The 16,596-nt window shown below is 36.0% G+C and overlaps 1 protein-coding gene across 2 annotated transcripts in view; it reads left to right on the forward strand.

Annotated features, from left to right (window-relative positions):
• The window catches only part of MAGI2 (membrane associated guanylate kinase, WW and PDZ domain containing 2), a 1,480,053-nt gene that overhangs the window by 843,242 nt on the left and 620,215 nt on the right, over positions 1-16,596 (forward strand). For both annotated transcript variants that reach the window (XM_025379587.1, XM_025379588.1), the window contains exon 3: positions 12,341-12,460. In XM_025379587.1, coding sequence (XP_025235372.1) covers positions 12,341-12,460 — 120 coding nt within the window. The remainder of the gene's footprint in view (positions 1-12,340; positions 12,461-16,596) is intronic.

A 16,596-nucleotide genomic window follows, 5' to 3' on the forward strand; every position in this document is an offset into this window, starting at 1 on the left:
TGTGGATCTAGGCCATGGGGCTGCTGGTTGTGTGTCAAAGACTAAAGTCTCAAAAAAGGCGGAAATCGTATTCTGTCCGCACCTCCCTGCCGCCCCCGTCCCCTTGCTTTTTTATCCCTTCAGAGGCATGCAGTTATCTACAGGCTGAAAATCTGGATACTTATGTTTTCTTTTTTATCAGAATGCTCATTGTTTGATTTGAACAAGTCACTTTTCTCTTTTTCCCTAAGTTTCCTGAGGGGGAGCCAGGCCATGCCACTCAACATTTAGTGGCTGGCCCACAGTCACACTGGCCTGAATGGGGAGAATTGCCTGTTCTGTACAATATGAGCAGATGTTTTCTACACATGAATGCTCACAGATGTGGGTTTTGGAATCAAGGGACTGTCGGCTATAGCTGAGTATATTTCTGCTATAATATTCCCAATTCTATAATTTTTTTAAAGTAGAGAAGCTGAGTTGTGAATTTTTGTTCTGTTTTTCATCAACTATATAATAAGATTTAGTGTGATAAAATATCAACTAATATAAAAGCTGGTATCATGAACATAAGATAAATCAGATGCACAGGGCATTCTTTAACTCAAGATTTTAAGCAAGAATAAAAGCACCTCATCATGAGCTCCTAGTGGGTGCTCATTAATATTTCCCTCCTCCTCTTCGTTGTTTCTTCCCTCCATGATAATTTGATGTGTGTGTACTTGAGAGCCTCAATTAAAAAAAAATTGATCAGATATGTGATTTATGCCATATAATCTGAAAAGCATTTCAATATTTTGAAATCCCTGGATAGTTAACTGCCCTCTTTCTTTCGTCTGGATTTTCTGATACTCTGTAGACTCTGTGTTCTACTATCTACCTTGAGCATTTCAGAATATAGATGCCATGGGGACATATGGTGATATTAAAAGTTAATGTCATTGCAAGATTCTAATAGTGATAAAATGATAAAGTTATGATCCACTAAACCTTCCATGCAATGAAGGTCACTGAGTAGTGTCTCTGCACTGCTCAGAGGACTGGTGGTATCTACGCCGTCTAGTTCTGGCCCAGATTAATTTTACATGAGGAGAGTATAAAAGCTTCAAACTGAATACATATTGTTTCTATAAAAAGCCACTGATCTTTCTTTTCCTTTAGTTCAATATGTAATCTTGAAACATCTGCTAAATAATAAATTAGGGAATCAAAAACCTCCTTTTATTAATTCTATAGAATGCCAAATATAGAACATGTCTAAATTAAATATTGAAGAATTAAAATCAAAAGTTCAAAAATAAATTAATTGGTAACAAAAGGGTCATTTGTCTTCTTCCAGTCTCTTAAAAAATTCAGGAAATTAATAGTCAAGTCAAGAATCTTGTAATTATGGTTGGCTGCCCTACTTTATTGGTGAGAATGCAGTGTTCATCTCTCCTGGAGTTAGTTAGGTACGTTATATCTATATATTGTGAGAATGGATCAAAAGGCTAGACTATAGCTATCAAGGAATCTGATTTTATTGGGGCGAGTCATTTTATCTGTTTATGTCTCTGAATCCAAGTAGTGAATTATTCTGCACTGTGAATGCAAGTGAGGTAAAGATGGAAATATGAAGAAAGCAATTTATGCAACCAAAGTTTCTTTGGCAATCTGCAGGGTAGAGGAGATGGATTTTGGTGTGAAGGAATGGATAAGATTTAGGGTACAAATCTTTTGTCACCAATGTAGTGATGATTAAAATGAATGAATAAATGAAATTGTTCACTTTGGCCTAGTTTGTCTTCAGTGTAGAGTGCTGGTATGTCAGTGGTCAAGGAATCTTGGTACTGTTTGTTATTAAATCTGGTCATTTAGTGTAGAAGCCTGAAAGTTGAAAATACATTGCATATACATCAACTTCAAATGTGATCGCCCCAAACATTGCCTTTCTTTCTTGCTCAGTATGACAGGTTTTTTAGTTCAGGTGATGCGCTCAGCTTTATTTTTCTTTTCATTTTTTTCTTGAAACAGGATCTTGCTCTGTCACCCAGGCTGAGTGCAGTGGCATGATCTTGAGTCACTGCAGCCTTGACCTCCTGAGTTCAAGTAATCAATCCTCCTACCTCAACCTCCCAAGTAGCTGGGACTAAAGATGTGTGCCACTACACCGAACTTATTTTTAAATTTTTTGTAGAGATGAGATCTCCATATGTAGCCTAGGCTGGTCTCAAACTCCTTAGCCTCCCAAAATGCTGGGATTACAGATGTGAAGCACCATACCTGATTGCGTTCAAGTTTTAAATGATATTTCTCACATCTACCCTTCATTTACTCTAGTGTTTACACCAGGGACTTAATTGTGCAAAGAAAACCATGGAATTAATAAAACGATATGGTGGCCTAAATAATTTGTTCTAACAGAGAGCTTTATGAGTACTAATTCCAAAGTACATGTTACCTATCACCTGATTTCATTTGATAAGTATAGTTGTAAACAAGCTGTAATTTTAACATTTAGCAAATCAGATAGCTTGGTATATGAAAATAATGCAATGCTATTATTTCTTACTTTTTGTAGATCTACAGATTTTTCATTTGTCTTCTATTTTTGACATCCACTATAGTTTTACTTCCTGTGAGAAATCTTCGGCATTAGATGCTTGTTTTTTCTTAACATATTATCATATATCACTGCTGGTGAGCTAGATTCAAGCTTCTGTGTTTTTCCCAATATCAGCCATACTGTTGCACAGATAGAACCAAAATAATTTATATTACTTCAAATAATAAAGGTATTTATAAGCACACATAAGTAACGATTATTTCTCAAATTCATTTAACTTCTCTTGGACTCAGGAAGGGGAACATCACACACCGGGGCCTATCATGGGGAGGGGGGAGGGGGGAGGGATTGCATTGGGAGTTATACCTGATGTAAATGACGAGTTGTTGGGTGCTGACGAGTTGATGGGTGCAGCACAGCAACATGGCACAAGTATACATATGTAACAAACCTGCACATTATGCACATATACCCTAGAACTTAAAGTATAATAATAATAATAATAAAAAAAGAACACTTCACTATGAAAAATATTCCTCATGACTCTGTGCATCTATGCACTAGAAAATGAAGAATGGCTTGTTTTCTCTGAATCTAGTACATGGCTCCAGGGCCAATGCCAAAGTCATGACCCGCATGCTTTATGGGTTGTTGTAGTTATATTTGAGGAGGAAATTTAACAGTGTTTTTATTTTGGGTTCCCTGAGATATGAGTGAAATTAGAGCAGTGGTTCTCCAATTATGGTTTCTGGACCCGCAGTGTCAGAGGCATCACCTGAAAACTTGTTAGAAATGCAAATAATCAGGCCCCACCCAAGCAGGGTGACTCAGAGACTCTGGGGAGTGAGAACTAGCAATCTGTGCTTTAACAAGTCCTCCACGTGGTTGTGATGCAGCCTGTGTTTTAAGAAACACCAAGTTTGGGTCTGATGCTGCCTCAATCCAAACTGTTAAAATTTAAAACAGTAATTGATGCCATATGGGGCACTATTTTGAACCTTTATATCCAAGATATTCAAGGAGAGGTTCCTTAAAAGCCTGTTTTTGGACGGTACCTTAACATTGTTAGTGTATGCCAGTGCTGCTTTAAACAAAAATTGACAACATGCTATCTTAGGAGAAGAGAGAGTTTTGAAACAATTACTGAGGTTTAGAGCAACACACTGTTAAGAAAATAAGTCAAAGTAACTACTGATATTTTACAAATGGATTTGTCAGATCTTTAATATTTTATAAAATGTACATAATGTTTTATTGAGGCTATTAATAATTTTTATACTTAAGTGATTTATTTCATCCAATGGTAGGTTTTAATTTTTTTATCTTAATCCAATCCACCCCATCAGTTAACAGGAAATCTATAAGGCACACATTACTTTATAACCTGTCTATCACATACAATTCAATGACCCAAACTATTATTTGCTTCGCTTACTTTAGCTCTATGTTTGCATAAAACCATACTTTGGGATTTTATATGATTGAAAATGAACGTAATAAAATCCAAAGCCTAGACTGGTTGTGTAAAAATTGATTACAGGCATTGGCCAAAGGAATCTATCGGATGTGTGTTTTTATTGGCAGCACACACAAATACGGTGATTGTGTTCTTACTTGCTGATGAGTAACTGACCAACTTAAGTATCTTCAAGAATCTAAGAGTTAATCAAAGGCTGAACACAGAGGAAGTCACCTTAGCTGTCAAGATCTATTTTTTCCAGCTTGCAGTTGAGAAACACCAGGAAGAAGGGGAGAATATATGAATAAGAACAGAAATCAGTTTCTCACATTCTCACACAATGACCCATCTGCTTAGAATACATTGACTTAATAATTAATTCCAAGTCTGTTTCTTTAGCAACTATGTATTGGGTACCTGCCATGCAGCAAGCACTATGGAATTTTTAATATATCAGAATAGATCACGATAGATGACTGCACTGAGCCATCATCTAAGTAATAATACTGTCTGTCAAGCTGGTGACTCTTTTGAAGAAAAGTATTTTACTAAAACTAGGAAATAGCAGAAAGCTAAGGGGAAAGGTGCTTTAGAATTATATTTACCACAAATGCCATGCCCTTTTCTTCCTAAGACAAAAAGAGCAATGTTCCTTCATTTAAACAGTAGATTAATAAAAAAATTTCATTGGCACTCCCAGTTGCCATGGTAACAAAATGACAAGTCGCCTCCATGTGATTTCACTGTGTATCAATAAGCTAACCATTTGGGAGATAATGTATTTTGTTTAGACATGTCTTTTGAGCAGAAGTACTGTGTGCTTCCATTAACTCATGCAGGAGGTGTTGTTCATACACTACTTAATTTAGCAATTAATAAATAAGCTGTTTTAAGAAATTAATAAAATATGAAACAAAGCCTCAACTTAGTAGCATTTTCTCTTTCAGTTCTTTTTCCTTTGGAGGAGTGGTCTGGTATAAATAATAAGAATAAAATATATAAATCCCAACTTAGATAATAAAACTTATTTTGGACTTTCCTATACACCACTTAGGAAAGCCCCAACCAAAACAGAAGAGCAATAAAAGAAGGTGAGCTTCAGCTATATGATGAATCATCTATATTCCCTCTTTTATTCTTCACATCTTCTACCCTATTTCTAGTGCTAGATAATTACTTGTTATTACTGTTGAGTCTTGCTTTGCTGTCAACTGTTCATCTTTTGAGTTGCAAAAGCAACTGTAATTATTTCAGCATAAAAATAAGGTAACCACTTCAAGAAATTTAACTTAATTGTTTCCTCAGTCTAGATATTAATTACCTTTAGCTGCAAATTACCATTGTACAACACTTCATTTCATGTCACATATATTTTCCTTATTTTTAGAATCATATTACTTTCCAAAGAGGTGTTCATAGATTTCCAATTGCTTTCTCCTTCTTCAGCCACTGTCTTGCCCATTGACATAACACCAACTAATATCCTTTCTTCCCAGACACATAGATCTAAAATCATGCTTTCTGGCTTTTGTTGTATGTGCTATGCCTGCAGGTAAAATTAAATGACCTACTAATCAGGTTTTATGAGCACCTTCACACTTTTCAAATGACTCAGCAAATGGCAAAAACCTTCTAGCAGCCTAGGCCATAGGCATTACCTGTTTTACATGTCTGTCTACAAAAGACAAAAGGACCTTTGTAACTAGTGGCCAAGCCATTGTGTACTACATCTTAGTGTGTAATCAGACAAAATGGATTTATATCTTGACTCATGTTTTTTTCATACCCAAACAGTAAAAAAGTCAATTTGTATCTTTAGGCATAATATTTTTTTCTTTATTATAAGTGTTAGCCTGAATGAAGGTAAGTGATTTACAGCTTTGATTGTAATATATTCCGAAAGTAAGATACCACCAATGATATTTGTGAAACTGTAGTATTCTTAGTAGCACTATTAATATTACTTAAAAGGAATGCAGATATTGTTGGCATGGTGTTTATGCTTTTACTTTTTATCATGCCTTTTTATATCTATTATTTACCTCAGTGCATAAGAAAATTGATGAAGAAGTAAATAATGTTTTTATCGAGGATCACATATGTAAAACATTAAAACAAAAATGGAATGTAGATGTCCTCAATTTTTAATCTAAGAATCTTTTTATCACACCATTTTATCACACCACATCATTCTTTCACTTTAAAAAAAAAAAAACTTTTAGGTTCTGGGGATATATGTGAAGGTTTGTGACATAGGTAAACTCATGTCATGAGGGTTTGCTGCGCAAATTATTTCCTCACCCAGGTATTAAGCCCAGTACCCAATAGTTGTCTTTTTTGCTCCTCTCCCTCCTCCCACCTTCTGCCCTCAAGTAGACCTCAGTATCTGTTGTTTCCTACTTTGTGTTCCTAAGTTCTCACCACTTAGCTCCCACTTATAAGTGAGAACATGCAGTATTTGAGTATTTGGTTTTCTGTTCATATGTTAGTTTGCTAAGGATAATAGTCTCCAGCTCCATCCATGTTCCCATAAAATACATGCTCTTGTTCATTTTACGATTGCATCGTATTCCATGATGTATATCTACCATGTTTCTTTATCCAGTCTGTCACTGAAGAACACATAGGCTGATTCCATGTCTTTGTTATTGTGAATAGTGCTGCAGTGAACATTCTTGTGCACGAGTCTTTACAGTATAATGATTTCTATTCCTCTGGGTATATACCCAGTAATGGGATTGCTGGGTTGAATGGTAGTTCTGTTTTTAGTTCTTTGAGGAATTGCCATACTGTTTTCCACAATGGCTGAACTAATTTACACTCTAATAACAGTGTATAAGTGTTCCCTTTTCCCACAACCTCGTCATTTTCTTCTTTTAAAAATGAGGGTTGACATGTAAGTGTCTGTGTGTGCACATACACCAGTCATTAGAACCCAACATGCACTGTCACGTTTATCAATCCTTTGAAAATGATTTTGATAGCTCAAAAATACCCGTGTCGGGCACCAAGATGTTAAGCCAAATGACCTAAGCTAATCCAAGCAATAAGTGAAATAAGTGAAATTTCTCTTTAAGGATGTAGTAATTCTTTCTAAAATATAATCAGGCTCTTTCTGGATCCCCTGCTGACTTCCAGCAGTCTCCCGCCTAGCTATCACTCACCTGGGTAGTATACAGCCTACCAATATTGTGGATCTCTGCTCCCCTTCAGGTCCTTTTCTTACAGTCTCTTCTCCTCCACCCTTTTCTCCATACTGTCTAAACTGACAGAAATCTCAGTATTTGACCCACTAAACTGTGCGTAGGTTCTAACAATATGATTTATGGTCAATTAATAAGATTTAACCCTTTATAGCATACTATATAGCTTTTTATTTTGTATTTATTACCTGCCTCTCCCTATTAAAATATTAGTTCCATGAAAGCAGGAATCTTAGTCTGTGTTATTCAGAGATATAGCTCAAGCATCTAGAATAGTGCTTGGCACATAGTAAGTACTCAGTTAATATTTATGGCAAGTAAAAAAAATCTATGATGTCATATCTGTTCTTTCAGACAATAGTACTTAACATATAATCCTTGTCGAGTATTTAAAATGTGCTAGACATTGTCTTAAGTATGTTATATGAATTATCCCATTTGTTCCTCACAATAGCCCTATGAAGATGCTACTACTATTGTTCCCATTTTACAGATAAGAAAACTAGAGTTTACAGAGGTGGAGAACCTTGCTCAAGGTAATACTGATAACAAGTGGCTGAGTCCCAAAAAGCACAGGCAGCTTACTTTCAAAATATCATCATTTTAAAGGTAGTTTCTTTTTCATTTGAACCAAAGAGTAATTCTAATGGTAGAAATTTTAGTTTAAAGAGAAAGAAGAATGACACATGACAAGCCAGAAAGGAGGGTATTACATAAGCAGAAAATTCTTGCATTATGTCCTCTCACACGTTCCATCAAGGCAAGCCCATATAAAGAAACTCCACAAGCTGGCATACCATGAGAGTTGTGTTTTATTGTAAATAATAGAATCATGGCGTTCTTTGATTCTTCTTGACTCTCAGTATTTTTCTCTCTCTCCCTTTTCAACCCACTCTTTTGACTTTAGATTGGATAGACAAGCCTTTAGAGAGGAAATGTGATCAGCCTTGTGCTTCACCAGGGCTCATCAGGAAGTTCAGTGATGAACTAAAAGAGGGAGGCAGGCACACCAGTGACACAGTTACCACCTGGTCCAGGAGGGCGGTGCTGGGGTCAGAGACAGTACAAATGGGAAGGATGATGTTGTGGAGCTATGGGACATAGAGCTTGCCAAATATTTGGAGATGGGATAAAGGAGTGAGGGAGGACTCAAAGGTAGGTGACTCTGAGGTGAAAGTTTCAAACTAGCATGACTAGAAGAATGGTGGTGGCATAAACAGGGGAACGAGATGAAGAAATACATTTTCATGATTACATTTTCCTGAAATGCTGTCAGATTTGCCACTAGTGAGGGTGGAATAAAGACATTTTCAGACTTGCAAAATCTCAGACAATGTAGCTTCCATGCAACCTTTGATAGGAAGCTTCCGACAGATGTGCTCTGCCACCATGAGGGTGTAGACCACAAAAATAGACATGGGGTCTAGGGAAGAGGAGAAACTGCACAAGACAGAGGCAAAGTGACTCCCCAGGATGATGGTAAAGGATGATCCCTGGATGGCAGCTGACAGTCCAGATTGGAGCTAGTCAGAAGCCTCCTGGAAATATTTCTTCAATAGGATAAACTTGAAAAAGTATAAAAAGTATTTGTGAACTTTGAGAGGAGATTTATCTCTCAAGGAGAGAGTTTATTTAATGAATAATGAATGGAAAATGGAAATGAAAACATATTACATCTAGAGTAATCAATAAGTTACACACGGCCAGGTGCAGTGACTCATGCCTGTAATCACAGAACTTTGGGAGGCGAAGGCAGGGGAATCAAAAGGTCAGGAGATTGAGACCAGCCTGGCCAACATGGTGAAACCCAATCTCTACTAAAACTACAAAAATTAGCCAGGTGTGGTGGCACACGCCTATAGTCACAGCTACTACAGCGGCTGAGGCGGGAGAATCACTTGAACCCTGGAAGCAGAGGTTGCAGTGAGCCGTGATCTTGCCACTGCATTCTCAGCCTGGGCAACAGAGCAAGACTCCATCTGAAAAAAAATTTTTTTTTAAGTTGCACACAAAAAGTCAGTACACCACAAGTTTCAGCTGGGAATAGAATTACTAATGTAAACACTTAACACTAGTAAACACAAGATTGTTCCATTAGAAGAATGGAAGGAAAGCAGGAAGTGGTATGTGCAGTGGGGTTAGAATTGTAGACAAGAAAAGAGTTAGATTCTCATTTTCTTTAAAATCAAGAAATAATTACTAAAGTAAAAAATCAAGAGGCATATTAAAGTATTTAGAGATTTGGAGGTTAAATTAATCAGCTAAAATCAGTGTGTTTGACTCTGGATAAAAAGAAAGGGGTACTGGGGACTGAGGGTCTGCTTTGTAAAAATAACAAGTCTTATAGAATTGTTTGAAAACTTAAAATATCTGTATATGTAACTTTGTCAAATAAAATATTTTATTTATTTAATTTAAAATATGTAATTCTAAAAGAAAGCAAAGGAAAAGAAATTTGTCTTAGCAAGATGGATGATAATTCCAGTAAAGGCTTAATTTTGAAGGAAAAATATTAAAGTAATACAGATAAGAAAAATGAAAATTAGGGAACTTTAGGAAATTTGGTTTCAGATTGTCTCTTACTTTACCAAGAAAGAATGAGCTCATGTCTTCTGCAAAAAGTCAAAGCAGCTGAATATTAGAAAATGTTGGGACTATAAGAGAGAGAGAGACAAGAAGACACACACAAAAGAATTATCAAGCTTCAGGAGGATCAAACCGACATTAAGTAATCTGAATTTGTGGAGTACTTTGTCAAAGAAAGTTTATGTTTTTTTATAGCAACTGCTGTCAATAATGAAATAACCAACAGTGAACATGGGGGTTAATTAGGAGTGGTGAAATCGTGAAGGTGAACTAAAGGAAAGAAGAGATTCTGGTTTTTTCCTAGTCCTTTAGTAGTTAGGGAGGCAAGTAAAGCAGATTTGGGGAACATGAGATCAGGGACTGGAGATCATAATTAGAAGATTAGAATAGGAAAAAAGGATCAGAGACTGATGTCAAAGATGGAGGTGGCAGCATTTGAGATTTTAGAGCAGAACTTCAAGCCACAATGAGGTAGGTGAACTTTCAGTCCAAGTAGGTAACCAGCATCAGTTGGATCAATAGCAATAGTTTATACTCACTGATGTTGCCTATCACAGAAGGAAGAACTCGATCATAGAAGTCTGAAGTGCAAGATGGAGATGGAAAGCCATTTAGTGAACTGAAAGTACTGATGGGCCTTCCAAGAAGAGCACAACTACAAATGTTTACTAAAATTCGGTACAGCCGTGTTACTCCAAACAAGTCAGCAACCCTGGAAATTGCCCTCAATCATGTGATCCTGGTGCTCACATGGTGCTAGAAATGCATTACCATACTGCAAGCAGTTAATTAAAGTGTGTAGCTTCTGAAATATGCAGATAAATTAGTAAGGAAAATTGAGTCTTTGTTATGTGATTTTTTTCTTAATGATTGGAGTGTGTTCTAAATAAACAGAAAAACAAATTGATTGCCAAAAACCATATTAATGCACTTGTAATTCACAAGGGTTAAGCACATAAAAGTTAGAATATCGAAAGTTAAGGTTCTCATAGAAACATTAATTTGACAATATTATGCATACTAGATGAAGGTGGTTTGTATTTATAGCATAAAAGCAGTAGGAAATAACTGCAAAATGTGGCTCAGTTAAACAAAATAACCAATTCAGGGAAAGTCATTAAATATGATTATGGAAAAAAATTGTTTTGCAACCCCCAAAGACAAGTTATAAAACTTGATTTTAGAAAATAATAACTTCAAATCTTAAAAAATGTTTTCAATAGGAATTATTCATTTTTATCCAAAATCAAATTTTCCTGGCATATTGTACATTCTGACATTAGCTTCTGCTTCTCAGTTGCAGTCCAGATTTGATTCTAATAGACCAAAACGAGAACTGACTGGCTATTTTCATGACCTAGTTGATAAAGATTTCAAATGCAGAGAACAAAAATAAAATTTAAGGATTTAAAATACTTTTTTAGCATATAGACAATATGGGGGAGTCTATATATATGAAGCCTGCCAATGTACTACCTTATATATTTGGCCTCTATATTTCTGCATACTTCTTTGCATGTATGAATTATGTAAATTCCAATCTGACCATGAAAATGTCTTCTGTAGGTGGCATAGAAAAAGGAAGAAGCTTAGGACATATTCAGGGAAGGAAGTATTACCTGGAAACAAACCTGCAGCCTTGAATATGTTTCTGTTTCTGCTCTTGCCTCACAAACTGGACAGCATTCCTGGAAGGCTGTGTTCTTCAGGAGAGCTGGACTGAGCTACAGTCTGAGCAGCTGATACTCCTGCCACTTTGGCCCTCATAGCTCCATTCCCTCTATGGGTGATGGAAGAGTCAGGAACAGTGGTCCCATGCAGTAACCCTTGGTAGGGAGTCACTTCAGTCAGAATTAGTGGCAGTAATGAAAGAAGGAAGGCCACATAAGGGAGAGCCTATGTGATGGAGTCAGAGAAAGTTTCCTCCTGTCAAATTGGATACTATATTCCCAGCATCACAATTACTAGTACAATTTAATTATAACACAATTCTAATTATTATTTAATTTTAAGTAGTAGTAAAGGTTTGTGATCCTTTAAATCACATAAAAATGGTTCTGGATGTAAATTTAACAAATGAAAACCAACAAACAGTCCTCCCAAGAGAAAGCAGATTATGAAAATAAAAAGATAAATTGACATTTTCCTAAGATCGCTACTTGCCATTGTATTTTATGTCATAGCGCAGCAGTCTGCAGGACAATAGAGGTTCATTCATGGAGTGAAATATATAAATTCCTGAAGTAGCAGACTGCTGGCTCAATATTCAAACCACCTCTTCAAAAAGGGCACAATGTTCTGAATTTTTCACTGAAAAATATATGCAGCCGTATCACATGGCAATGAACTCTTTATAAGCTTGATGAAGAAAAGTGCTTTGTACATTTACTTTCATCTTTACCCCCTGCTGTTTTCTGTTGCCAAACAAACAGGAGGACAAATGCGAACTGCCAACTTGCAGGATGTACAAACAAGTGGCACTGAATATTCAGAAGTATGGTGGTATTTCTAAAGTTCAACAACAAATCCCTTAGCATCTTTCTTCTGTTTTTACTTTTCTTTCTTCAGGCACCACAAGGCCACATAAGGAGGGTGAGGTCCCTGGAGTGGATTATATTTTCATCACTGTTGAAGATTTTATGGAATTGGAGAAAAGTGGTGCTCTCCTAGAAAGTGGGACTTATGAAGGTAAGCACAACGTTCCTGAGAAATCTCTCTTTTGTTGGCCTCACATTTTTCTCATTTGATGGAAATGCATTGGGACACCAGGTTACCCATGGGCTGTTTTGGGTTTGAGAGCTTTAATAAGATGAGTTTAGAAATGTATCCTAAAAATGTTAAAATACATCTCAAGTGTACTTTTAATATGCCTAGAGAAAATAATATATATTTTTAAATATATTTTTAATATATATATATACCCATTTTATACACACACGCACACATACACGCACACACACACACACTGAAGTATTCTTGTGATTGTCTCCTGAGATTAAGCTGTGATCTTTCAGATAAAATGTCTTTATCTCAAGATGTCATCTAAAAGAGGGCAGGGCTAGAATTCTAGTTCTGTCATTATCTCTGTGTGGCTTTCTCAAATTACTCTACCTCACTGGCCTTCACTTTCCTCCTATGCAAAATGATGGGGTAGAAAAAATATGATCTGTGAATGAACTCCAAATCTCTACCACAATAGAAGTCTCCTTGTGTACCCAAATCAAATGTGAACAACACATGAAACCAAAACCCTGAATGCAGGAACTATGCCTCAGTGGAAGAAGCACTGAAACATAAGCCAAAATCTCTGTTTCAAAAGAGGCTTCGTTATTTATCTGCTACAAAAATTAAGTAACAGTTAATGTCACTAAACCTTAGTAGTCTCATCTGTAAAAGTGGAATTATGGCATTAAAAATGCAAATAAGTAAAAATATGTTGAAATGATTGCATTTATCAATTTGGGTAACATTTATATGCATCTAGTTTATATCTAATGAAAGTATGTATATGTGTGTATATATATATAATGAAATTATAACATAACTAAAAAGGTAGAAAATAATTTTTCATTCCTACTTCACAGTTATAAAGTATATGTATAGATTATTAAGTTCAAAGATTAGTTTTATTGAACTGCAATTAATAGTGATATTAAAAACAGAATTCATGATATATACTTTGCTGCTTAGCCTGTCATACATGCAAAGTTCAGCAAACATCATCAAATAACATGGGTTTGCCATGTTAACAGTTTGGCCCTCTGCTTTCTCCTCAGTTTATAGTCATGTGTCTCTTTTTTTTTTTTTTTGAGACGGAGTCTCGCTCTGTCACCCAGGCTGGAGTGCAGTGGCCGGATCTCAGCTCACTGCAAGCTCCGCCTCCCGGGTTCACGCCATTCTCCGGCCTCAGCCTCCCAAGTAGCTGGGACTACAGGCGCCCGCCACCTCGCCCGGCTAGTTTTTTTGTATTTAATAGAGACGGGGTTTCACCGTGTTAGCCAGGATGGTCTCGATCTCCTGACCTCGTGATCCGCCCGTCTCGGCCTCCCAAAGTGCTGGGATTACAGGCTTGAGCCACCGCGCCCGGCTATGTGTCTCTTAATAAAAGGGATAGTTCTGAGAAATGCATGGTTAGGTTATTTCATCATTGAGGGAATATCATAGAGAGTACCTACACAAACCTAGATGCTACAGCCTGGCACATTCTAGGCTATGTACTGTAATCTGTTATTTCCAGGCTACAAACCCGTACAGCATGTTACCATACTGAATACGTAGGTAATTGTAACCCAATGGTAAGGATTTGTTTATCTAACCATACCTAATCATAGCAAAGGTTAGGTTGAAAATATGGTATAAAAGATTAAGACAGTATAGCTATATAAGGTACCTACCATGAATGGAGCTTGCAGGACTGTAAGTTGCTCTGGGTGAGTACATGAGTGAGTGAGTGATGAGTGAATGTGAAGGCCTAGGAAATTACTATACACTACCGTGGACTATATAAGCATTGTACACTTAGGCTGCATTACATGTACTTAAAACTGTTTTTTCTTCAATAATAAATTAATCTTAGCTTACTGTAACTTTTTACTTTATAAACTTTTCCATTTTTTTTTTACTTTTTGACTCTTTTGTAATAACACTGGGTTTAAAACACAAACACATTGTACAGCTGTACAAAAATATTTTTTCTTTATTTGTATCCTTATTCTATAAGCTTTTTTTCTATTTAAAATTGTTTTACCTTTTTAAACTTTTTTGTTAAAAACTAAGACACAACCACACACATTAGCCTAGGCCTACACAGGGCCAGGATCATCAATATCACTGTCTTCCACCTTCACATCTTGTCCCACTGGAAGGTCTTCAGGGGCAATAACAGGCATGGAGCTGTCATCTCCTATGATAACAAAGCCTTCTTCTGGAATACCTCCTAAGGACCTGCTCAAGGCTGCTTAACAGTTAACATTTTTTAATAAGTAGAAGGAATACACTCCTAAAATAACAGTAAAAAGTAAAACATGGTAATTATCTAAGCCAGCAATAGTCATTTATTATCATTATCAAGTATTATATGCTATACAAAATGGCATGTGCTATACTTTTTTTTCTTCAAATTTTAAGTTACATAGGTAAATACGTGCCACAGAGGTTTGCTGCACAGATCATCCCATCACCTACGTATTAAGTCCAGCATCCATTAGCTATTCTTTCTGATGCTCTCCTTCTTCTCAGCATCCACCCAAAAGGCCCCCAGTGTGTGTTGTTCTCCTCATGTGTCCATGTGTTCTCATCAACCAACTCCCACTTCTAAGTGAGAACATGCAGTGTTGGGTTTTCTGTTCCTGCGTTAGTTTTCTGAGGACCATGGCTTCCAACTCCATCCATGTCCCTGCAAAGGACATGATCTCATTTCTTTTTATGGCTGCATAGTATTCCATGGTATATATGTACCACATTTTATTTACCCAGTCTTTCATTAACCATTCAGATATAGGCATGAGTAAAAGTTTTATGATGAAAACACCAAAAGCAATTGCAACAAAAGTGAAAATTGACAAATGGGATCTAATTAAACTAAATAGCTTCTGCACAGCCAAACAAGCTATCATCAGAGTGGACAGACAACCTACAGAATGGAAGAAAATTTTGCAATCTGTCAGACAAAGATCCAATATCCAGAGTCTACAAGGAACTTAAAAAAATTTACAAGAAAAACACATTAAAAAGTGGGCAAATGACATGAACAAACACTTCAAAAGACATACATGTGACCAACAAACATATGAAAAAAAGCCCAACACCACTGATCATTAAAGAAATGCAAATCAAAACCACAATAAGAGACCATCTCACATGTCAGAATGGCTATTATTGAAAAGTCAGAAAACAACAGATGCTGGTGATGTTGCTGTACTTTTACACAACTGGTAGAACGGTAGGTTTGGTTATGCTAACATCCACAAACACACATGAGTAATGCATTGCACTATGATGTTACAAGGGCTGCAGTGTCACTGGGAAATAAGAATTTTTCAGCTCCATTACCATTTTATGGGACCACCACGATATATGTGATCTGTCAGTGACCAAAATGTCGTTACACAATGTGTGACTGTTCTTAGTTTAGTGAACTGTAGTTATTCAAGAACTCAGTATTTTGAAGTTATTAAAAATATTAAAAATGTCTTCCATTAGCATTTATAAGACAATCTAGGTGGAGACATTTGCCTAAATTGCGGCTGAGACATTGAATTGCTTCTTGCCACATTTACAGGAAATAGGCAAAAATACCCAGGAAAAGGAAACAGTTTTACGCATTAGTGCTGTACCTTCTTCATATTGTCAAAAATAAAAGATAGTAGAGATGGATTGAAAACATTTTAAATAAAGAAGTTGTGTTAATAATATAAAGCTGCCTTAAACCATATATGAAAAATAACTGTAAATCATGGAAAATAATTTTATCAAAGATGTTAAATAATACATTTTACAGAATAATTTCCCATGGGCTTTGTGACATTATTTAGTATCATTCATTAGTTTTCATCCTTTTAATAATAATGTATTATACTTTATAACCTTATTTAAATATCATTTATGTAAGAATGAACCAATGGCTTACTATATGAGATCATTAAAAGCGTAGCATGATTAACAATATGACTTTTTGTTTATAAAAATGAAGACTTTGTAAACTGATTTTATATAAGCTGAAAAATTACATCAAATGTTAATGGTAAATCTCCATTGTTCTCATGATACACTAGATGTCGTGACATTTAATATCAATATTTTAAAATACAGCTTAAACTTTAGGT

Source organism: Theropithecus gelada, chromosome 3 (genome assembly GCF_003255815.1).
Source record: "Theropithecus gelada isolate Dixy chromosome 3, Tgel_1.0, whole genome shotgun sequence".
NCBI lineage: Eukaryota > Metazoa > Chordata > Mammalia > Primates > Cercopithecidae > Theropithecus > Theropithecus gelada.